This window comes from Coturnix japonica, chromosome 3, assembly GCF_001577835.2.
Source record: "Coturnix japonica isolate 7356 chromosome 3, Coturnix japonica 2.1, whole genome shotgun sequence".
NCBI lineage: Eukaryota > Metazoa > Chordata > Aves > Galliformes > Phasianidae > Coturnix > Coturnix japonica.
Window position 1 is genome coordinate 16187414 of NC_029518.1, and position 22725 is coordinate 16210138.

The 22725-nt window shown below is 53.8% G+C and overlaps 1 protein-coding gene across 2 annotated transcripts; it reads right to left on the reverse strand.

The window, feature by feature from the left end:
• Window positions 1-5075: 5075 nt before the first annotated feature.
• HLX (H2.0 like homeobox) lies at window positions 5076-8579 on the reverse strand. 2 transcript variants are annotated; one of them, XM_015857283.1, is made up of 4 exons: window positions 7655-8576; window positions 7182-7361; window positions 6616-6800; window positions 5076-5895 (listed from the first exon to the last, which is right to left on the reverse strand). In XM_015857283.1, the coding sequence occupies exons 1-4, from the start codon at window positions 8232-8234 to the stop codon at window positions 5557-5559; spliced, it is 1284 nt and encodes a 427-aa protein (XP_015712769.1). In that variant the 5' UTR covers window positions 8235-8576; the 3' UTR covers window positions 5076-5556. The 2 variants fall into 2 exon arrangements, with proteins under 2 accessions (XP_015712769.1, XP_015712770.1); XM_015857284.1 differs by lacking the exon at window positions 7182-7361 and having other exon boundaries at window positions 7655-8579.
• Window positions 8580-22725: the final 14146 nt, after the last annotated feature.

A 22725-nucleotide genomic window follows, 5' to 3' on the forward strand; every position in this document is an offset into this window, starting at 1 on the left:
GAGGGAAATAACGTGCTCGGGACCTCCGAGCTGGCCGCCTGGAGACGGATGGAACGAGAATGAAAGCTCGGAGCGGTGTGCGAGGGGAAAGTGCTCAACGTGTTGAGCCCGGAATGTACGGAAACGGAATGAAAATAGAATACAAACTGGAGAAAGTGGAATAAAAACGAAATGTAAAAAGAATCGTTTCAAAAACAAAAGTAAAAGAAATTAGAAAATAAACAAATAATAATCGTAATAAGTCCCGGCTGTTTCGAAGCCGGCCAGCTCTGGACACTGTGCCCCTGGCAGACGCTGCCCTGTGCATCCCTCATGCAGGCAGGGCTTTGTCGATCCCCGAGCATCCCGGGAGGGTCCCGCGGTGCCCCCTCTGTGTCTCCGTGCCCCGGGGAGGAGCGGGGGCTCTGGGCTCTGCAGCTCCTCGCTCCGCTCCCCGCCTGCTCCGAGGTTTTAGGGCCGAACGAGTTCACAGTTTACTCGCAGTAAAACGTCAATATCGCGCTAATGGCCGCGGAGAAAGGGCTCTTCGCAGGGATCCTCATAAAAGCCCTTTATTTGGTATCCAGCGTTTTCTCGCAATCAATAAAGTCGACCGTTATCTCCCGGCACATTTCGCGGGGAGGTTTATTGCCTGCGGGGCGGCTTAGGGCTGAGACAGGAGTGCACCATACAAGGAAGGGACTCCCGATCGCCTCGAATCCGAGGCTCGGATTCATAAAATAGAGCCATCCATTACGCTGCCGATATCTGGAGCCAGCAAACGTACACAGACCGTAAATCGCCGCCGGCGGGGAGCGGGCCGGGCGCGGGGCTCCGCCCGCCGCATTCCTCCCCGCTTCGGGCGGGGGGCGCGGGGGTCCCGGCCCATCCGTCAGCGCCGCGATGACTCCGCGATGCGGCAAATGGGTCCTGTAACGAGGCGGCGGCTGACAAGGCGGCGCGGTTATCCTGTCCGGATGATGCATAATATTAGGATTAGGGCTTAGATCATCGCATGCTTTTAAAATCATCACCGCTAACTGGAGGGGAATTGAGAGGGGGGGACGAGGGGGGGCGGAAGGGGGAAAGTCCTGGGGGCTGCAGGGGGCAAAAGTTTCCGTGTGGATAATGGTTATAGATGGAGGGATTTACGGCGAAGGGTGTGCACACAAATAAACGCATCTGCTGCGGCCAGCATGGGGGGAGACGAGCCACCCGTACTTCCCATTCGCATCCCATCACTGCTATCCCATCACCCCTCCACTACCCCATCTCATCATCTTCACTTTATGACCTCCATCCCACCAACCCCATCCCACCACTCTCATTTCATCTACACTCTCCACCATCTCCATCCCTTCATCCCCAAACCATTGCCTCAATTCCATCACCCCCATCCCATCACCTCATCCCATCCCATAACTTCCACCCCCATCCCCACTCTCATCCATCAGCCCCATCATGCCCATCCCATCACTCCCTCTACCGTCCCATCCCATCACGTCCACCTCCTGACCCCCACCCCACTATCCTCATCCCATCACCACCACCGATTCTCCACCACTCCCATCCCATCACCCCCAAATCAACATCCCCATCCCACCATCCCCAGACTTACTTCCATACCATCCCCGCACAATCCTCACTCCATCACCCTCACACCCATCCCATCGCTTCCATCCCCTTCCCACCACTCTCATCCCATCAGTCCCATCACCCCCTCCACGATCCCCTGTATCATCCCATCAGTCCCATCACTCCCAATCCAGCACCCCATCCCCACCCCGGGTAACCTCTTCCCCGCAGTGCCCGTCCCATCTCGGGCTGCCCCCTCGGTTCCGGCCGCCGGGAGCCGCTATGGACAGCGTGGGCCGGGAGAGACAGCCATGGGAGTGGGAACGGCGATGGCTGAAACCCTTGATTTGGGGTTTGCCCGGAGGCTGGGGGTGGAGGAGGGTGGCCCGGGTTTTTTAAGGCAAGCAGAAATTTGATTATAGCGTACGGCAGCGCTCTGTGATTTGAGGCTAGCGGATTTCATTAACTGCTGTCGTTTGAGTCCCGGAAAACCCGGGCAGGGCCGCAGGGCCGGGGACGAAGGTGACCCCGAGGGCGGACAGCGAACGGGGGCTCCGGGCGTGGCGCCGGCGGCTCCAGGCTGCGGCGGTTGCGGAGCGGTGCGGCTCCGGGCACGGCTCGGACTGGCCGCGCTGCGGAGGCTCCGCCGGGACCCGGCACCCCTCGCTCGGCCCACGCCCGGCCCCTCCACCTGCTCCGGCGGAGAGCTGAGGAGGTTCCCAGTTCGGCTGTCGGTTCGGTCCGAGTTTGGGGTCCGGCTGCCGGGCGAGCGCCGGGGCCGAAGCACAGCCCGCCCCGTCGGGGCTCCTAGCTCGGCTGCGGGAGCGGTACCGGCTCTAATTGCAGCCAACGAATGTCACCGGCAGAAGGAAAAACAAAAACTGTCTCCAAAGATCTCGGAGCAGATTTTGGCAAGGGTCCTAAAGACACCAATTAGCAAAGGCTAAACCCATTAATGAAGTGGCGGCTCTCTGGTTTCAGCCAGGTGGCGCGGATCAGAGCGGCCGTATCTGCCGAGCAGAGCTGCGCTCCCCTCCAGCCGAGACCTCACAGCGAACCTCCACATCAATAACGCTCTTAATGGAGCTCATTAGGGCCTGGGCCGAGAGAGCGGGGGGCAGCGCACGGGGTGTTCAGGGGGACCCTCACCGCCGTCTCTGAGCGGAGTGGAACTTGGGGCTCCCACCTCTGCGAAGGGACTGGGGAGGGGGGAGTATCTCCTCCTCGTCAGGGAAAAGGGGAAGATAAAATAAGAAAAGGAAAAAGGAAAAGGAAAGCTCGGGCCGAGGTCCTCGCGGATGTTGTGCCGGTGGAGGTGGGCTGTGACGGGAGCCCTCGGATTTTTCCCCTCGGAGGCTCTCCGGGTCCGCAGCCGGGAATGCGCACAGCCAGCGCCGCGCCTGAGTTATAGCCGAGGGTTCGCTTTATTTGAGTTCGCTGCTGTTTATTTAAGAAAGTGAATAAAGGTTTTGTGTAAACAGCCATTATTCCCGATGAGCGCCCCGCAGCCGTGAGGAGGGGGCGGTTTTGCAGCGGGGCTGCGGCAGGAGCTGACATTTGGGGCTCGCAGTTTGTCTCGCCGACGCCAGGCAGTCCCGAGGCGAGGGCTGCAGCAAAAGCGCCGCGTGTGAGCGCGAAGAGGCGATGCCGAGAGGAGCAGGGCCTGAAAACAATTATTTTTTAAGACATCAGGAGAAGACCGACCTTAAATAAAACGCAAATATTTTCCTAAGGAGTGCGGAGGGAGGAGAACGAGGGGTTCGATGCCTCTGGGCCGGGGGGCCGCGGGCGGGGACCCCTCTCGCCCTTCCACTAAATTGCTTGTTCTAAACATTGCATCTCTTTCTCTCTCTCCCTCTTTTGTTTTTGTTTTTGTTTTTTTTCTCTCGTTAACGTGCCCATTCCCATTCCCGAAGCTTCCTCAAAGCCTTTTCGGAGCAGAGAGAGCTTTCAGGGAAGAAATCGGGAGAGAAGAACAGAATCTCGTTGCGCATCGTAATGGGGGTGGAATGAGAGCTCATTGCAAAGCTGCTCCCGAGCCGCAGCCAGAGGGACTCGAAGCGCCGAACGCGGCCGCGCATCAGAAGCTGTGCCCAGGGGTCGAGCGGCCCAAAGCCGCCCGCGGTCCCGTCGTTCTTCGGTTCCCCTCCACGAAGGACGACGACCCTCCGTTCAACCATCCCTGCTCTGCCCCACGGCCCGAAATCACAGAATCAGTCACAGAATCATAGAATATCCCCACCTTACAGAGCCCTCCCGGCCGACCTTGGCCCTAACCATTGTATGCTCCGAATTTGGGGTGGGTCGTGGAAGGGTGCTGGGAGAAAACCCGCCTCGAGCCCGAGTGCTGGGGACGTTGGAGAGCAGGATCCGCGGGGCGATGCTCGGCGCTCCGCCTTTAGAGGCGACCACCACCTCCCGAATCCGCTCGTGTTGGCTCAGCTGCGAGAAATAAAGCAAACAAAAAGAGACCCCCGGGATTGCTGGGACCTTTCTCCGGCTGGGTGCAGCACTGCATTACGGATGTCTCACGGGCTGTCACACTCCCGACGCTCCCCTCACCGTTATCCCAGCAACTGAGCTCCCTCCCCACTTAGGATGGCCGCAGTCGCCCTGCTTTCCCCAGCTCCGCTCGTGGCTTTGTCCACCTGCCCGAGGTCGCGCACAGCCGGGCCACGCGGAGTTTGATGTTTTAATTTCTTCCTTTCTCCTCTGGAGAGGAACATCGTTATTCTCCCGGCGGCCGCCCCAAAACCGGAGCGATGAGGGGAGATTATTGGCCCGTCCGTTTGGATACGGGCATCGCACGGCGCCGCTTTCCTGAGGCCGGAGGCGAAGAGCAGCTGTCCCCTACGAACCCCCCGTAAAGCCATCAGGGACACCCTATGCACAACCCCTTCCCTGACGCACAGAGATCCGATGGGAACGTCACCGCAGGCGCTGCGCGCATCCACGGGCGCAGCGGCACGGTTGAAAGTAGCTTTGCGCACCGTAGCTCTGCGCTCTCGTTTGCGCCTTGTTACCTCTCCCCTCCCATCCCGTCCCACCGCAGCCCCCTCGGCTCGCACTTTGCCCTGCCTCAGTTTTCCCTAAAATGAATTTTGCCGACGGACACTCGGAAGTTGCGCTGCCTCCTCTGCGCGCTCTGCTCCCGTGACGTCATACCGCGCTTCCAGGGCCACGCAGCGGCAGCGTGACGTCACAGGGCGCTGCCACCTCAACCCCCCTCTAAGGCAGCTCCCCCCCCAACTCCCAGATGCGGTTCGTCTGTCTGGACGATCCTGTACCGAAACCCAAATCGTCCCCACGATATCCACGTCCGTAGGTGCGCGCCGTCGGAGCTGCGAACGGAATCGGAGACTTTCTCGCCCGAGAGCAATTTTGCGTAATGAAATCCGGTTGTTGTCACCACCTCCGCTCGCGGAGGAAGGGGAAAAGAAGGCTTAAAAAAGGCGAAGATGGGGAGTTGAAGGCGAGGAGCAGCCCCGCGGCCTCAGCCCGGCCAACAGACGTGGACGTGGTTACAAACCATAGCAAACATTTTATTTACAGGAGATAGATAGATAGATTTCTATATTTTGTCAGTGCAGTATTTCTCGGTCGGATTATTCGAAGCAACACGTTGCAACCCAGGAGGACGTCGGCGAAAATACTTCACATTGTAAATTGTTCGGGGGGGGGGGGGGGGGGGGGGGGATTTCGGAGCTCAGTCCCTCGCTCGGATTTTCCCAGAGAAGGCGGGGGCGGGATAATAAAATTAAGAAATAATAATAATTAAAACAACAACAAAAAGACCTCAGGGGGGAAAAAAAAAGACAACGAGAAGTCCCGCTCTCTGTCCCGCGGCCGGGCCGCGTTCTCTCCTCCCGGGGCAGCATTGGAGCTGCAGCTCCCCCCCCCCTACGGCCGCTCCCCTCCGTGCCGAGCCGTGCCGTGCCGGCCCGCGGCGGGGAGAAGGCGTTCAGTCGGCGCGGAGCTCTGACGGCGTCGGGGCCGCCCCGTCTATAGCCCCTCGGGGCTGGCGGCTGCGGGCGGCGGGGAGGGGAGGCCGGGGCTGGAGGAGGGCCTGCAGCCCCCGGCCTGGGGCTGGCTCTGCTCGGCGCCCTCAGTCCTTTCCGTGTCGCTGGGAGCCATGTCGAGAGAGTCGGGGTCGCTGCTGTCGCTGTCGCCGTCGCCGTCGGAGCGGCTGGGGCTGCGTTCGGGCTCCCCCGCGGCGGCGGGCGGCTGGACGGCCCTGGGGGCCGAGGGTTCGGGTTCGGGAGGCGGCTCCTTGTCCTTCTGGGCCTGGGCTTCCTTGGAGTGCCGCCACTTCATCCGGCGGTTCTGGAACCACACCTTCACCTGCGGCCGCGCCGCCCTCAGACGGGCTCACGGGACCGCGCAACACACGCGCAAAAACCGCGCAAAAACCGCAACGTGGGGACGTATGGGGAACTATGCTCATCTTCCTCATCCTCATCCCCAGCCTTATCCTCATCTGCCCCCACCTTTACATCACGAGGATGATTTTGTTATTATTTATGGCTTTCTTTTTCCATTACTGTTTGCACGTTTTAATAACCACTGCCGGGTTTGGATATATATATATTTCCCAGCCTTTTCCTTTTGTTTCGTTTGTTTGCCTTTTGTTTTGTTGTGGGTTTTTGTTATTGGTGTTCGGGGGGGTTGTTTTTTATTTTTTTCCTCTCCTTCTCCTCCTTCTTCCTGGAAACTCAGGCCCTTGCTCAACAAACCGCAGCGTTATACAACACCGCGGGCCCTTAACAGCGAAATCATCTCTGAGAGGCATTTAATGGCTCCGTTTGAGGCAGAGCTTTCGCTTCCCTTCACTCAAGGATTTCACAACGAGGGGGAGGAAGAGATTTAGAGGGGAAATAACAAAGAAAAAACGGGGAAGGGGCATTAAAGTCACTACTCTTCCTCGGAGCTAAGTGCTCGGCTCGGCAAAACGTGCGGGGCCTCAGAGGAGAAGCGAAGGGAAAACGCTCTTCGGTTCCCTCCCCGCCCTTGCTACCACCCCCCTCACCCCCCCGAGCGCAGCAGGGAGCCGTCACCCCGTACCTGGGCGTCCGTGAGCCCCAGCATCGCGGCCAGCTGCTTGCGGTCCGGTTTGGTGACGTACTTCTGGATTTCAAAGCGCTTCTCCAACCCTTTCCTCTGCAGGTTGGAAAAAACGGCCCTGGACCACGAGCGCTTCCTCTTGTAGGTCTGAGGCAGCGTGTCCTTGGTCAGCACCGCGTACGGCCCTGTGGGGACAGACGTACGGACACGGGGCGGCCCCGTTAGGGTTCGCGCAGGGACGGAGCCCGCAGCCCGCAGCCCACAGCCCGGCGCAAAATGGCCCTGGCTGCCGTTGGGGGTTTCCTGCTGCCGTCGGGGGGCTGCCCCAAGCGCTTTCCACTCCCCCCCCACCCCATCTCTCCGGGCTCTCCCTACGGGACGGGGCGAAGCTGGATCGGGCCCTAAGGCGCTCGTCCTCCCCCCATGGGGCATCCCAAACCCGAGCCTCGCAAAGAAAAGAATCAAATAATCACTATATAATTATTGAAAAAATAATAATGACCATCTCCAGCGTTTACAAACGCGAGTCCCTGCGGGCCCGGTGCCACGGGGGGAGCGAGATGTACCTGGAAAAGTGTCCTGAAACTGGTGCTGAACTGAGCTCCTTGGGGCCGTGTTTAGGGGCCCCAGAAGGGCAGAGGCCTCGTTAATGGGCTCTAGAGACGCGAAGAACTGGCCGGCGGACGGCTGCAAGGCGGGGAGGTGAACCCCGGCCTGGCGGCTGGTACTTAATAGCGAGGTGAGATCTGCGAGCACAGAACAAGGAGAGCGCGGTTACGGCGCGGTCGGGCCCCGACGGAGCGAACGGAGCCCCGCGGCCCCGCCGTGCGCTCCCTCCTTCGGGCTGCGGGGGAGAGGCCGCGGCCCTGCCCGCTTCAGCTTCGCTACATTGAGGCTATCGCTATTTCCAAGGGGGGGTGCCGCCGCGCGGGGTGCCTGGGGAGAGCCCTCGTTCTCCGCTTTTCTTAGTGTAAAGCCGCGGGGACGGGGAAAACAACGCAGCGCCGAGCACGCAAAGAGGACGCGGCGATTTCTCTACCTCTCAGCGTGTTGCCTTCCTTCACTTTGGGGTCAAACTCCGCCGACAAAATGCGGTCGATGCCGAATTTCAGGTCCTTGCTGGCGGGCGCCGGCGCTGAGCCGCCCGTGTGGCCCCCGGGTCCCCGCGCCGGGGTTCCCCCTCCTCCGCCCGGTGCCGCCGCCGCCGCCGCCGCCGCGTGGTTGCGGTGCTGCGGGGTGCGGTGGTGGTGCGGGGGGTGGAAGGCGGCGGAGAGCGGCGAGAGGCGAGGAGGGAACGCGGCGGCGGCGGCCCCGGAGGGAGCGTCGGGGGCCACGACGGGCGTCGGCCGCAGCGGGGAGGCGGCGGCGTGGAAGGGGCCGCCGGGGAGGATGGAGCCGAGCGCGGCCGCGGCGGCAGCGGGCAGCCCGGGAGCGGCGTCGGCGGGTCCGGCCGCCGCCTCTCCGCCGGCGTGCAGGATGTCGGCGATGCAGAAGGACGGCTTCTTGGCCGCCTCCAGCGGGAAGCAGCCGCCGGCCGCCGGCCCCGCCGCCGAGCAGTACGCCGCTGACCAGAGGCTGAAGTTGGAGGCGTAGAAGGGGGCCAGGCCGGCCGTGTACATCCTGCCGGCGGCGGCGGGGCTGCGAGCCCGGGGAGCGGCTCAGCTGCCGGGAGAGCGGAGCGGGGCTGCCCGCCGGCCCGCGGGCATGGGGAAGGATGGCGGGGGGCTTGCCGGAGGGACAGGGGGAAATAAAGTAAAATTTAAAGGGAAAAAAAAGAAAAAAAAAAAAGAAAAAAAAAAAGGGAAGAAGTCCCCAAAAGTCGCGGCGAGAGGCAGAGAGCGAGCGGCGAGAGCGGGACAGCAGCGGCGCAAAGAAAACAAAACAAACCCCCTTCCTCGCGCCGGGGAAAAAATGCACCCCTCCCTCCCCAAACTTTCTCTGGCAGCGGTTCCCGGCCCCGCCGCAGCCCTCGATCCCGCCGCCCCCCGCCCGCCCGCGCCCAATCCGCTCTCCGCGGGGCCGGGACGCACCGCCCGCCGACACGCCCCGCGCTGCCGGGCCGGGATGGGCCGCTCCGGGCCGCGCTGAGCCGCGCTGGGCCGTGCTGGGCCACGCAAGGTGTGTCCCGAGCCCCCACCCGCGGTAACACGCGGCACGGTGGTGCCCGGTGACAGCCGCAGCCTCACAGTGACACACGGACCGGGACCGTGCGGGAGGCAGGGGCTGCGCCTCGCTGGCATCTCCGTGTGTAGGACTTGAGGGGGCACTCGGCTGCTGCTCGGGCACCGTTTCCACCTCGAGCCCCATTCGTAATTAAGGAAAAATTGGCAGCCGAACGGCGCCTGTTTTGTTCTTTTAGGACATTGCCGCAAAATTCACTCGCTGGAATATTGGGAAGGCAAAGCCGTCAGTGTGTGCCGTGCTGATATACAGCGTCCACATCTATCCCGAGCTGGTGCTGGGGAGACAATAGAAATAAAAATAGAAATAGAAACGGGCATAAAAATAGAATTGACAACAATAACAATACGACTAAAAATAGAAATAGAGATAGACATTTAAACACAAATAGCGATGAAAATACAAATGGGATACATTAAAAGAGCACTTTTTTTGTCGTCGTTTCCACAAACGGAGACGCTGTGAGCAGGTCTGGAGTCGAACGGTTGCGGATTTGCTTTGGTTTTGTTTCGAAAACATTATTATTAGTTTTGAAAATAGCATTCGAAATTCGGCTCCTTCCCCAGGGCCTGACGGCAGAACGGTCCCGTCGCGCAGGTACGGGGCTGCAGCGCTTTGTGCTCGAGGCCGAGTGCGCTCCCGGAGCGGGTGACATCGCTCCCACGGGTACGGCTTTGGTTTGCGCTGCTTTTATGAGCGCCGTTGAAATGAAAACGATAATAACCACTGCCGAGCCGCGTCCGAAAGCGAGGGGAAAGCAAGACCGGCTCGGCTCTGAGCTTCTTCCATATCCCCCTTCCCCGCATCCCCCCGCGATGTCGACCCCGTGGCGGCTCCGCCGCTGTCGCTCCGGCCCAAACGAGTCTGCGCCCAGCCTTGGGTCCAGCGCCCCGCTCGGGCCGTGCCCCCCACCGCTGTGCCCGGCGGCAACGAACACCGCCACCCCCACCCCGTCCCCTCGCGGAGGGGGGGGGGGGATATTCAGTCATCGCGGCACCGACACCGGGACCGCGTTTGTATCGGCAGCAAAGGCGGATGGCTGCTGCTGGTCGGTTGTTTTCCCACTTTTAATCCCGGATCCCGCAGCAGTGCCCGCTGCCCCCGGGGCGAGCAGCTTTGCGCGGCCGCGCAGCCCGTGCGCAGCGGTGCCCGAAGGCTGCAGGAAGCGCGGGGCTCGGCTGCAGCCCGGGTCATCTCCTGTTTTTTTCGAGAGGTTCCAACTCGGACTAAATGAGCGGATGTGCCTGCGAGATTTGTCCTAAAATAGAAGCGGCTTCAGTATTTTAGGATACAGCAGAAATCCTTATTTCTTCCGGAGAAAAACTTCATAATGAGCGCGAGCACTTCCCTTTTCAATATTTGTGCAACTTTATCTCGACCAGCAAGTTGCTTTGGTGACGCAAATCCGCCCTTGTGTATTGCAACTACAAAAATAAATGCGAGGAAATCAATTCCCTTCTAGCAATGAAAACACAAATATACAGCTGCGACTTTCCCCTTTAATCTCGCTTTCCGAGGGACTCGAGAAGGAGGCGAATGGACTGGAGATGATGTGCTTTTTTTTTTTCTCTTTTTTTTTTTTTTTTTTTTTTCCCCTGTCGGAATGGAGTCCCGAAGGACTTTCCTTATTGCTATTATTTTTTATTATTATTATTTTTTCCCTCGATGCCGAGCGAGGAGGAGGTGGAGAAGAACCTCCCGAACTCCTCTCGCCTACAGCCGGGCGCACCCCGCACCACCGCCGCTGCTCCTCGGTTCCTCTCCCTACTCGGAGCAGCCAGCGATGGGCCGAGCCCCCCGCACCCCCTCCCCAAACAGCTGCCCGGGGCCGGGCCTCTCTCCTCCGCCCCGCGTCCCACACCGGCTCTCCCTCTCTTTTTTAGACTTAAACACATCTTTTTCTGTTCTGTCCATACCTACGGACAGAAACGCAGAGATGCTGCTATACGGCAAACCCGCTTTCTCTAGGGGAGTTCATTTTGCGATCGTTTCGCACGGCCCCTCGGATCTCCGTGGTGCAGAGCAGCCCGAGCACCCCCGGCCCCCCCAGCCCACGGCCGCGCTCTGCCGCCACCTGCCGAGAGCACAGCGCTGGGGCTGCGCGCTGCTCCGCCACGGCACCGAGTATTTCTTTCTACCTTCTTCTCTTTCTGTCTTTCTTTTTCCTTCTTTCTTTCTTCCTTGCTCTCTTTCCCTCTTCCTTTCCTCATTCGTTTCTTTATTTTCTTTCTTCCTTTGCTTTTTCCTTCCGTAATTCCTTCCTCCCTCCCTCCCTTTTTTATTCTTTTCTTCTTTCCTTTCTTCATTTCTTTCCCTTCCCTTCCCTTCCCTTCCCTTCCCTTCCCTTCCCTTCCCTTCCTTCCCCCTTTTTTTCTATCTATCTTCCCTTTCATTCTCCATTCTTTATTTTTCATGAAATCCTGCAGCTACATCAATCCTATTATTAAAAAACATCAGGGTTATAACTAGGCTCCCCACAGCCCTGGGAAAGGAAGCTGAGTGCTGCAGGACAGCTGGGTCAAGATGGTCCCTTCCTCAGGGTTTCCTTGCAGTTGGATCAGGCAGTTCTGCTCTGCGTGCTGGCCTTCACAAAGCCCATTTTCAGCCATTTGGAGCTGTGATCCCGTGGTGCTGCAGGGTTTGCATTTAAGCTGCTCCAAATCGAACCATCAGCCTCCCAGATTTTCTCCAACCCTGCCTGCTGCCTCCCCCAGGGGTGTCAACATGGAGAGGATTAACTCCACCTGGAAGAAACACTTTTCTACCATCATTCCCCGAACTCTCTGCTTTGGCATTGCAGACTCCATGGGTTACCCCACCTGTGTACCGCCTGAAGATTGTCCCTGGGATTTTCCAGGCCACACAAGCTGAGAGGCCTGCAGAGAGCCCCTGCAATTAGCCCCGGCAGCTGATGAGAGCTGACATGGCAGCAGTGCTGCCCTGTTGTGCTGTGCTCCTGCACAGCTGCTGGGATGCACACACCCAGCTTGCTTTAATGGAGCAATTACCTCTCCTAGAGCAGGGGATTTTCCAATGGTTTCATTGGGATAACTCCACCTATATCCCCCATACTCATCTGGTTTACACAGTAATGCCTCCTAATGTGGCCCCTGCAGTAGCAGCACCTTAAAGGTGCGATGCTTAAAGGGCATCCAGGATTGAAGGAGGAGACACTAAGGGGTGTGTAAGAGAACACTGAGTGAGAAACAATCTACAGCTTCTTGCCAGCAGCAGTCAGAAATGAAGGAACACTGGAAATAGAGCTATCAGAATGCAGGTGTATCTTTAGCACAGGCAGCCCATACGTGAATCCAAGATTCTGGAAGAAAATCACCTTGTAAAACTAATTTTATCTGAGAGTAATTACTGGTTTTCTTCCAGTCCTCCTTCCATGCTCTGAGTGGACTTAAACACAGCAAACTCCAGCCTGGTGGGCTATGAAACCTTCAGCTTAAAAGCTTCCTTGTTAGGAGCACATCTCTGCAGAATGGTGCCATCGCAGCCCTTAAAGAACCCTAATAGGACCCAACTGCCCAGAGAAGATGTGTCCTCTCCCTGGGCACTGCCCACTTGCTCAGTGCCTTGTGTGATGCAAACATGGTCAGTGGGCATGGCCATGCATGGGGAGGTCATTTCCCACAGTCTTTTGCATCTAGGTATCAGGGGGCTGGATGCCCTTCACTTTACATCTAAACAGTTATAAAAGGGCACTTTGATTTTACTCGTGCCAGAGCACATCACCACAAGTTGTTGGCTATCTGTCCTGCAGCAGTGAATTCCAAAGGTTCAGTAATGGCAGCGTCTGCACTCAGTCTTCTTCTCACTGTGCTGTCCCATTCCTCAGCTCCCCAAGGCACTCATTCATCCTGAAACTGCAAAACAGAGAGGAAAATAGAAGAGGCATCCAGTTTTCCCTCTCATTTGTCACCATTACTAACCCACATGTTTTTACCCTTGACCCTAGATGTATAGAACTTTTCCACGCCAAGAAGTTCTTCTTTCCCAGCTCAGCAGCTCTCCTTCACCCCAGCCCTGCCTGAGCACTCTGTGAGCACCAACACGCATCCCTTCAGCCCAACCCCACACAACACAGCAGTGAAAGCAACACTGTGCTGCAAGCGTTTCCGAATGCTAACGGAGCAGCACCCTCTAGTGCAAAAAACCCATAAAATCTGCAAAAGCAGCAAAGCTCAGGGTCAGCTGCTGGGCTGGGATCAGCCACAGGGCTTTCCCCTTCCATACTCTGAAGCTGCCTCAGGTTTCCTCATCTTGGAGCACCTCACTGTGCTTTGCACACCCATTGGATGCTGGATGTTACCCAGCTCCCTGGCTTCTCTTTCATTCATAGCCATTTCTATGGGTTCTACCACTTTTTGGTTGAACATTAGGAGAAATTTGTTCTCAGGAAGAGCGGTGAAGCTGCCCAGGGAGGTGATGTAGTCACCATCCCTGAAGAGGTTCAAGAACCATGGAGGTGTGGCACTGATGGACGTGGCCTAGAGAGGTCACAGGCATGGGCTGGCAGTTGGGCTAGATGATCTTATTTGTCTTTCAAACCTTGATGATTAGATGATTTTCAGGTCAGGGAACAAGAAGGACCTCATGGGCCCACCCCATTGCACAGAGTGGGTGTGAAGGGTGCTGGGTGCAGATGAAGAATTGAGGCAGTGGGGCTGTTCCATACCCCACATCCCAGTGACCCAATACGCAAGGCAGGAGTTCATGCAAATGTGGAGCTCCCTTCTCACACTCTAAAAATAACACTGAGTAAGCAGCGGGCTGAGATTTCCTAAGAATTAAAAATAAACATACCTGCTTAACCAGAGGTGGAAAAGTTGCCTAAAGTTTCAAGGCCGGAGCATCCTTTCCTTGAGAGCTGGGACTGCGGGAAAGGGAACTAATCCCCATGGGCAATGCAGAGGCCGGGGGCCAACACATGCCCATGGTCCCACTCCTTGGACTGGAACATCTGGATGTCCACCTCTTTTCCATACCACATCTGGATACAGCTTCTGGGAGGGGTGGGGAAGGCGGTGGCTCATGATAGTTGTGTCAAAACCCAAAACTTGCAGTGCTGGAGAGAAGGAACAGCTCTCAGACTCCTCAGTCCCTGTGCTGTATTTTACCATTCTCTTCAAATGAAGCAAACATTGTTATTTCCCCTCAGGTGCTTCTGGTGCAAGAGTCTTTCATTGAAAAACTGCTCTTCAATGCTAATGGGAATTATGCTCCTAGCATGATTTATATTAATAAGGCATGTGCAGTTCCTTCGTACACACAGACCCAGATGGGAAATGGGATTTTTTTTGGGTTCTTCCACACGGCATGTGATGAAGTGCTCTGAGCACACAATTTAACAAGCCATTCTCCTCCAGCCTTACAGATGAAAAATAGTCCGTTGTGTCAACTCCTCAGATGCCTATTTTTACACCTTCTGTTTGTTCTTGGTTTGACGTTGTTAATCACAGTCCCACCAAAGCCCTATTGTTCAGCTCTTCAAGAAGAATGTTGTTATATTGACTGTTTGTGCGTCAGCCCAGCTCTCTCTGGAGCTGCACTTGGATGAAATTAGATAATTTCCATTAGCAGAACATGCATTATTGGTCCCCAATGCCAAATTGAAAAGAGAGCCAAGATTACTATTTCTGGCCATGTTCACCTCAGGAAGGAACCTTCTCAGCTTTAATGGGATTTTGCTATTGTTGGTTGCCTTCTGTTTGACACCGTGCCAGCAGGGTTAAAAATTGTTTAGAAAGCTGCATGAAATATAATAGAGCCCGAGCCATTTGCTGCAGCACATTCCAGCGTGATGTTTATTTGGGGGAAAAAAAAAAAAAAAAAAAAAAAAAAAAAAAAAAAAATTTAAAAAAAAAAGGAAAAAAAAAATATTATTGTCCTTGGCAGAAAAAAAATCCCAGTAAGGTGGCTCTCAGAACGTACGCTTCTCGTTGCCGCTGTGTTTTCAAATGTCTCTGCCAGCGTTGGCACGTTACGTACAGCGGTGATAAATCTAATGGTATTTATAATGACCGACACGACTTGTGGAAGGGGACTGCAGGCACAGGCGGCATCATCGTGACAGGAAAATAAGCCAAGGGATCCCAGAGAAAAAGGTCGAGACCCACATTTGTCAGTACAATGTGTGTCTCCATCCCCCGCCGCTCAGCCTTCCCATCTGTAAAATGGGCCCAAGCGCACATTACCACCACCCAAAGGAATCTGGCGCTGCTGGGGTCTCTGCACCGCCAAGGGAGTGGCCTTCATCCCTGTGCTCCTCCCTGCACCTGGGAGGTACTTCTTGGGCGTCAAGCCTGAGAGTGGAGCTGGTGGAGCAAATTCTTGCCCCTGAGCTCCCCCAGGCCTACTACTGCTCCATATAGTACCGTTTTGTTCCACAAATGCTGTCTTAAAACAATTATTAATGAAAGCAGAGTTGACTTTGGAGCGAAAGTTTCCGGTTATTTGGCATTTCCAAAGCGTGAGCTATCTAGGGGTAGTGAAATGCGGTACATTTTTTGGATGAGGTCAGGATCCAAAACACATTTTCCTTTCAGGCTCCCTTGGAGTTCAGAGCCAGACCCACCTTTACTGGACCCTTGTCTATTCAAGCCCATAAGAAGCTGAGCAAATAGAAAAGACACCCATCTTTAGGAAAATAAATACAGCCAGAGATCTTCAAAGCCTTCGGACAAGGATCTTCCCACTATGCAGGCGCTATCATCGGGCTGTAAGCTGGAGCACTCTTTGTTTAAATTATCCCATTGTTTGTTTCTATTTTAACCCACAAACATTGACTGACTGCAGATCCTTGGCTTCAACCAGCTGCCCAATAACTGGATATATGACAGACGCCAGCCCACATGCTTCCTCTGCATGAAGCTGCTACCTGCCCTGCCTGAAGACACTCCACCACCAACAGCAGCCCACAGAAGCACATGTGTCCCCTAGCTCCTACGCTTACTGCCCCATGCTCACTACCAGCCTCACAGACAGCCTCTCAGGTCACATCAGGGTGAGCTCATTGGGTTCAGATGGCTCTCAGGTCCCTCTTTTGCCCGCTGCTCCAATAGTACCCAGCCCACAACAAGCTCCGGAGCTGACTCAACACGGGAAACATTCTGAAACCGGAGGTGGGACAGAAAATAATCAGTGTTTACAAGGCTGGGGGAGCTCATCTGCACCCGGCCCGTCTCCTCACATGAAGCATTTGTCTTCCCCGCGACCTTTCTCCATTTTTTTTTTTTTCCCTTTTCATGCTGTGAAACGTTCATTGTCTCCCGCTAAGGAGAGTTTGATAAGGATCTTGCTGAGAGAGGCTTTTAGGAAAACCCATTGCTCCAAAGAGGAACAAACCATTGTGGAGACAGCACTTCAAAGTCAGAGCAGTATCTTGTTTTTCTGCAGCAAATAAATAAATAAAATGAAGATGAACAATGTGTTTCCATTTACGCGGGAGTGTGGGAAAATCCAGGTCTCATTGGACTGGAGGCAGAGCAGCAGATGCTGACTAAGAGACTGGAAATTGTGGACAGCAATTGAAGGAATTTGGGGTGAATGATGCCATGGAGTGGGGCAGTGCTGTTGGCCTCAGACCTGCTCCTTTGGGCTCAGCTGGATTCACATGAGCAGACACGTGGCCTCAGTCAGACACATCAGTCTGACGGCAGCGAGGGTTGGTCCAGCAAAAGCCCCATCCATCAGTGATGATGGTGGGATGCTGATGCTGATGCTGCAGCCCCATCCAGTGCCCTGAGCTCAGCCCAGCCACCAGCTGCTCAGGGTGGGACACCCCAGCAAGCCTTTAACACTTTGATTTATGGATAATTACCCTGTGGCTTATTTCTCAGCTGGTGAGGAAGGGAGAAAAGATCAGGAGAGATCCCATCCTTTGGTGCTGTGGGACTTGGTGCTGTTTTAATAACAACAACAAAATACTGAAGGGGAAAAAAAAAAAAACCCACACACAAAAAAAATCTGCAGTGTGTCAGCATGTTTTTAAGCCTGGTGGGAAAAAAAAGACCTTCTGGTCCCAGTGGTATCAGCAAAGACTGCATCCATTGGGCTCTAGTTCTTAAAAAGAAAATCAGAGTCACACAGTGAGCGCTCAGCTCAGCTCACGGTTGGGGGTGGGGGGGAAGGCAGCCCAGCCCCTTGCCTCATTACAGTCCCTCCAAAATTAATACCTCTGCAGAGCTGCGTTCTCTAATGAGGCACGCGCTACTGGCCCAGGAGGAGAGAGGAGAGGAAGAGACATTTAGCTTCTGTCTCATTCCAAAACTGCTAAATTCAGCCCTGCACTTGCTACAGAGAAGAACGAGACATCAGACTCCACCTGGCAAGATAATTGTTCCCCTAGTCATCAAAGGCTGGAAAATGGGTGTCTACACTTCAGGAATTTCTCTAAATAGGTGATGACAGTTACAGCTTTATTCACTTTTCCACTATTTTAGGATTTAAGTGAGCCTCTCAGTCCACACTGCACTACCCAAAGAAAGGCTGTGGTGCAAAGGGGGGAGCAGGCAGAGCCCTCCACACCTGGTGGGAAGGGGTGCTGGGTGCACACACATATGTACGTACATTGGATGGGGCCCTGGGCAGCCTGAGCAAGTGGGCAGCCCTGTCCATGGCAGGGAGCTGGGACTGGCTGGGCTTTAAGGTCCCTTCCAACAGAAACCATTCTACAGTTCTATGATTCTATGATATCTACACAGGGAGAAAAAGAGCCCCTGGCCTTTCCAGGCAACACTCACTCACCTCTTCCCAGACCACACTCATAAGACTTAGGATCAGCTGTAATGCTGCCTTCAGTTGGATGACTCAGATTCCCCTGACACGGTACAATTTAGAGGCTCATTCCTTAAGTTCAGCCTCACTGCTGGTGTGTTGATTCAGCCCAGGCACAAGCAAGGATTCCTCCCGCTTATCCACCACAAGCACTTACCCTGAGAACATCACATTTTTCAGGAAAACTGGAAGGTGTCCATATTCAGTGTTGCTGAGAGCAAAACCTTGCACCTTTACAAGCAGTTCCCAAGGTCAGACATTTCCACAGCATCTCTGTGGGTGAGAAAGAGATGGCTTTAATCACTGCCCCTCACAACTGGGCCAGGCTAAAGGACTGTTTTGTGGCTGAGATGAAGGCCTCATTTCCAACAGAAATCAGCGATATTTGCTGTGAACTACATCGTTCAGTGGGGTCCCATCCTAAAGAGATCTCAGTGGGACCCTCAACGGTCCCTCAAATTTTCTGAAGCATCAGCCCCTTTGAGAGTCACAATACGAACAGCACAAAAAGGAACCAGACAGAACGATGGATACTTAAAAATAAGGGAATAAAACAAAGACCGGTAGAGATCTTGCATTTGTTTTTGCTTTGCATATCACCCGCACTCACAGACATAGGATGGAGTCCCCTAGAGCTGGGATCCAGAGCAACACACCCAGGAATGAGCCTGATGAGAACTCACTTAAGATCCATCTCAACAGGCACACTACAATCCTTCTATTCACAACCAGTCCTCCAAAGTTAAACACACATTTAAAAATAAATAGGGTCTGGGTCATGCACAGGAACAACTTGCTGCTTCTCTCTTTTTTTTCTTTATTTCTTAAATTATTATTATTATTTTAAATCAGTGAAACATCCTTAAAGAGGCCCCACTGAACAAGCACAGTTCATTTATTTTTCTTGGAAGCTTTCAGTGTCCTTAACTCCTTTTAGACACATGAGAGGTGAATGATAAAGTCAAAGCCATTATCTCTGTACAGAATATCTCTGCTGGCTGTGAGCCACGCAGAGAGGAAAAGCAAAATGCAATAAAACCCACAGGAGCCATTGTGTGCAAGCAGGCCTGCGGTGAGCTGCTGGGAAGCCTGGCTGGGTTGAGGAGAGGTCTCTGGTTGGGGATGGGAGGTGAGGCAGGGTGCAGAATGGAGCATCCAGAAATAAAGGCATATAAATGTGAGAAATCCAGCCCTCATATGGAAAGGTGCCACAAATTCAACTCTACTTGCCCCGTGCCAGCAAGCTTTCCCCTCCTGTCCACCATTCCTCAGAGAGCAGGAAATCCACACTGCCATTTGCTCATCGTAGAACTCACGGGTTTGAAATAAAAATCTATTTACTAAGAAAGAAAAAGGAAATAGAAACAAAAATGTGGTGATAGAGGCTGTGTGATACACCCACTCAATGTTGTGTCCTTCAGCCCAGGTGTCTATAAGGTTATATTTCAGAAATGAGTCCCGTTATCTGGCTCAATTCTTTCTGGGGTGCCATGTCACTGCAAGACTTGCTTTTCAAGGCCCAGGACAGTGTTTTGGGCAGCAATATCGGGTATGTTTCCAGCCATCTGGTGTCTACTTCCACTCACATAAACACACGGCATTTGCCATGGCAAGCTTGTGGGTTACTGATATAAACACACTGCCCACCGACCAAAAGCCCACCAACAACACAACATCTCACCACTCATCCACCAGTGGCCGCCCCAGTCAACTCCCCACACCTTCATGGCCTTGGGTTCTTGGTTTCCCTGGGTACCATTGCAGCCATTGCAGCTGGCTCAGCCATCCCACTGACAGCTGGCACAAAGCAGGACCAAACACATGGCAACTTGCTGGCCCCATCCTTACAGAACACCAGGCAAAGATACACCTGGGAAGGTCATATTTTGTTATCATTGCATCAGCAGAAATTACTCAGTGTCCTGAAAACGAAGTGATTTACAGGCCTAAATGATTTAATTCAACTGTGGAATTAATTTGTCTGCAAGAGAAATATGAGATACAGACTACTGAGCTACCACTACATATCGCTCCTCCATCTTCCTCAGGACAGACACCAGTAAGGCAGCTAATGGGACAGCGGGAATCACCCAGGGTTATACAGGATACACCTACAGAAGCTTCTACCAAAAAAACCGCCTTACTTGCTCATTTCCTTTTAAAAAGCGACTTGTGCAGTGCAGCAAATTGTCTCTACACCTGATTCCATCAGAGAAAGGTTTGAAATTGCCACTGTGAACCCATATAGCCCATATATCTCACATACCAGCTGACTGAGGCTTTGGAATCACCCTGCTGGACTTACTAAAACAAAACAAAAAAGCCAGCAAAAGAAGCCAGAAAGAACATTTACGTCACAAGTCACATCTGCTCCTGTAATTGCTTTCCTGCTGGCTCTTTGCAGTGCAGAAGAAAGCCTGCCAGAGCTGGTATCCAACAATGCAGCACGACTCACCTCCCTGAAAGCTTTGAGCTTTCTGCAAGGGGAAAACGTGGTGCACAGCTGAGCCACGGTGTGCTGCTGCAAGGACAGAGAAAATCAAGCACTTGGCTTGCAGCGTGTGCTTACAGATGGCTTCCAGTGGAGGAATGCTTGGAAACCTCACCGGTCAGCTCCCTGTGTGTGTGCACAGCCATGTATGCAGAGCACCCAGGCCACTGCCAGGCATTGCAGGAGAGGGATGCTCCTGTGACTCTTGCACTGCTGGCTTCTGGAGGCTTAACAATGAGACACACATCACCAAAATGTGAACTGCCCAACAGCGACGGCAATACCACGTGCCTGCAGGACAACAGCATGGCTGCCAGGACTTGTTTAAATGTAGGTCACTTGGAAGGCACATAAAGTCCATCAGGAGGCAGAAAAAAGGAATAAAAGTGGAACGTTCAAGTCATCTCAGAAGAAAATTCACAGTATACAAAAACTGGGCAAGAAGGGGTGGTGCTTCTTTTCACCTACAAGTGCCAAAATCTTGGATGACACAAAGCTACTTTGTGCTACAAACCCCAGGTTGGCTCATTCCTTTGCCTTCTCCAGCACAGAAGGAACACAATGCAGGGTCTATTCACTGCCTCACCAGAGCAGAAACGTACCTACAAGTGCAGCAATTTTTTTTCTCCTTCCCTACTCAGCAGGCACTACTCATGTTCCATATATATATATTCCTTTGGGTAGCATTTGGTCACAGTGGTGGTGGGCTTCCATTGCCTTTGCCAACTTCCATCATCGCAGCAGTGCACTGGATCCACATTCCAAGCCTTTCCCAGTGCTGGATGGAGTGGTGGCATTGCTGCTGTGTCTCCTGCGGGGAGAAGGTTTTGGCCACGTCTCCACATCAGCTGTTGGGAGCGGGCGGCGGTGACTTTCCCAAGCAGCTGGAAAAAGCATCTGCCAGGAGCACTGCATCCAAGCATTCAGAGTGACTTTTAGCACCAGGTCTTCAGGGAGCGATTTCTGTCAAGCCCAGAGCATCGGTCCCATTTCATTCATCTTAATTTTCTGCCTTTACTTCAAGCAAATCTAAAAATTATTCCAGAACTATTGTTGAACGGACATATGATAAATCAGATGCTGAGAGGGGAGAGCACTGCTGTTCCCTGAGCCAAACACATTCAGTATATCCTGGATGAAGCTGGTGATCATCAGGACAAGCGTTACTTTTCAGCTTTACTCAGGCCTGAAGGCAGTGGATGGTGAGAGGGCCTCCATCTGGAGTCGCTTTATGGCACTGGGACAGTTCTACTCCAGCAACAGTCACTGCCTGCTAATATAAAAATACTTAGGAGAAAAAGCAGTACATTTTATTAGGTTGGTAGAAGGAAAAAAAAGGGGGAGGGGAAAAAAAAGCTCTATTCAAGACATCCATTAAATTTTATGAATATCTCCAAAGAGATTTATTTTTACAACAACACTGAAGCAGTGGAATAAAACCCAAATTTCTTGACACTCACAATTATGATTTGTCACCAATGTCTGCAGCCAAGCTCTGCTCACTTTGTCCCATGAATGGCCCCTTTGAAGGCCAGAGCCGCGTTCTATGTAGTGGGATGTCCCCATGGATGACATGTGGGACACCTGGGTTCAAGTTTTGGTGCTGCCGATGGCTCCCTGCATCATCCTCTCTGTCATTGTCCATGCTTCTTTGTATTGCTAACATAATAAGCCTTTTTTTCTCAGTGTTAGTAAGCTGACCACCTGAATGCCCATCTTTTTAAAACCCTGCTCAATTCTCAGCCTTTACTATCACCTCAGCCCAAGCACATGTTGGACAAAAGTGCTTCCTCTAACCTGTTTCAAATTTGCCACTCTTTAATTTGGTTGAATGCCCCTTTGTTCCAATCCATTTTCCCTGGGTTATTTATTAATTTGGTTCCTCTCTTAAAAACCTAAATGTTAAAGAAGAAAAAACAAATAAAAGAAAAGCTCCCCAGGAAATTGTTCTAATAATAATAATAGATTATTATACTTCATGGTGTGGCCTTGTTGCAAAGACAAAATAACATGAAACGACTTGAGCACCACTGAGCCACCAGGACTGTGGTTGAAGCAGAGCCCTGTGTGGTGTGGGCATCCCAGAGGTGGCACAAACAAGGCAATCCTCAGGGCTGCAGCTCCCTGCTGGGTTTTACAGACAAAGAAGGGTGAGTGACACCCACTGCAGAAGGAACAGGGTACTGAATGACTCAGATGTACCACAACAGTGTCCCCTGGAACAGGGGCACAGCGGGGATGGCAGGAACTCATCCTTGCTGAGGCAGATGGCTGGGCTCCCAGCACTGCTCCCAGAGCCAGCAACCCAAGTCCCCAGGGATGCCACGTGCTGTGCGTGGGAACTTGGGGACATTCATATTTAAGGGAGGACGATTTTTCATCTGGCTGTTGCATCTCTCTGCTTCCATCTCCAAAGAGAAGCTCCACATGCAATCAGCAAAACCACCACAGCCCTAGGAATCGTCTCTTCCAAACTGCCCACGGATGCTTCCAGCTCCAGAGGCATGGAGCACCCAGGTGCCATGACTCCACATCCCCTTCTCCCAGATGAACAAGGATTCCTTAGAGGTAGGCTTGCAAGCGGGAGCAGGCTGAGCCCATCCCCTGTGTCTGACTGCCCTCTATCCGACAGAGCAGGACGTACAGCAGCAGCT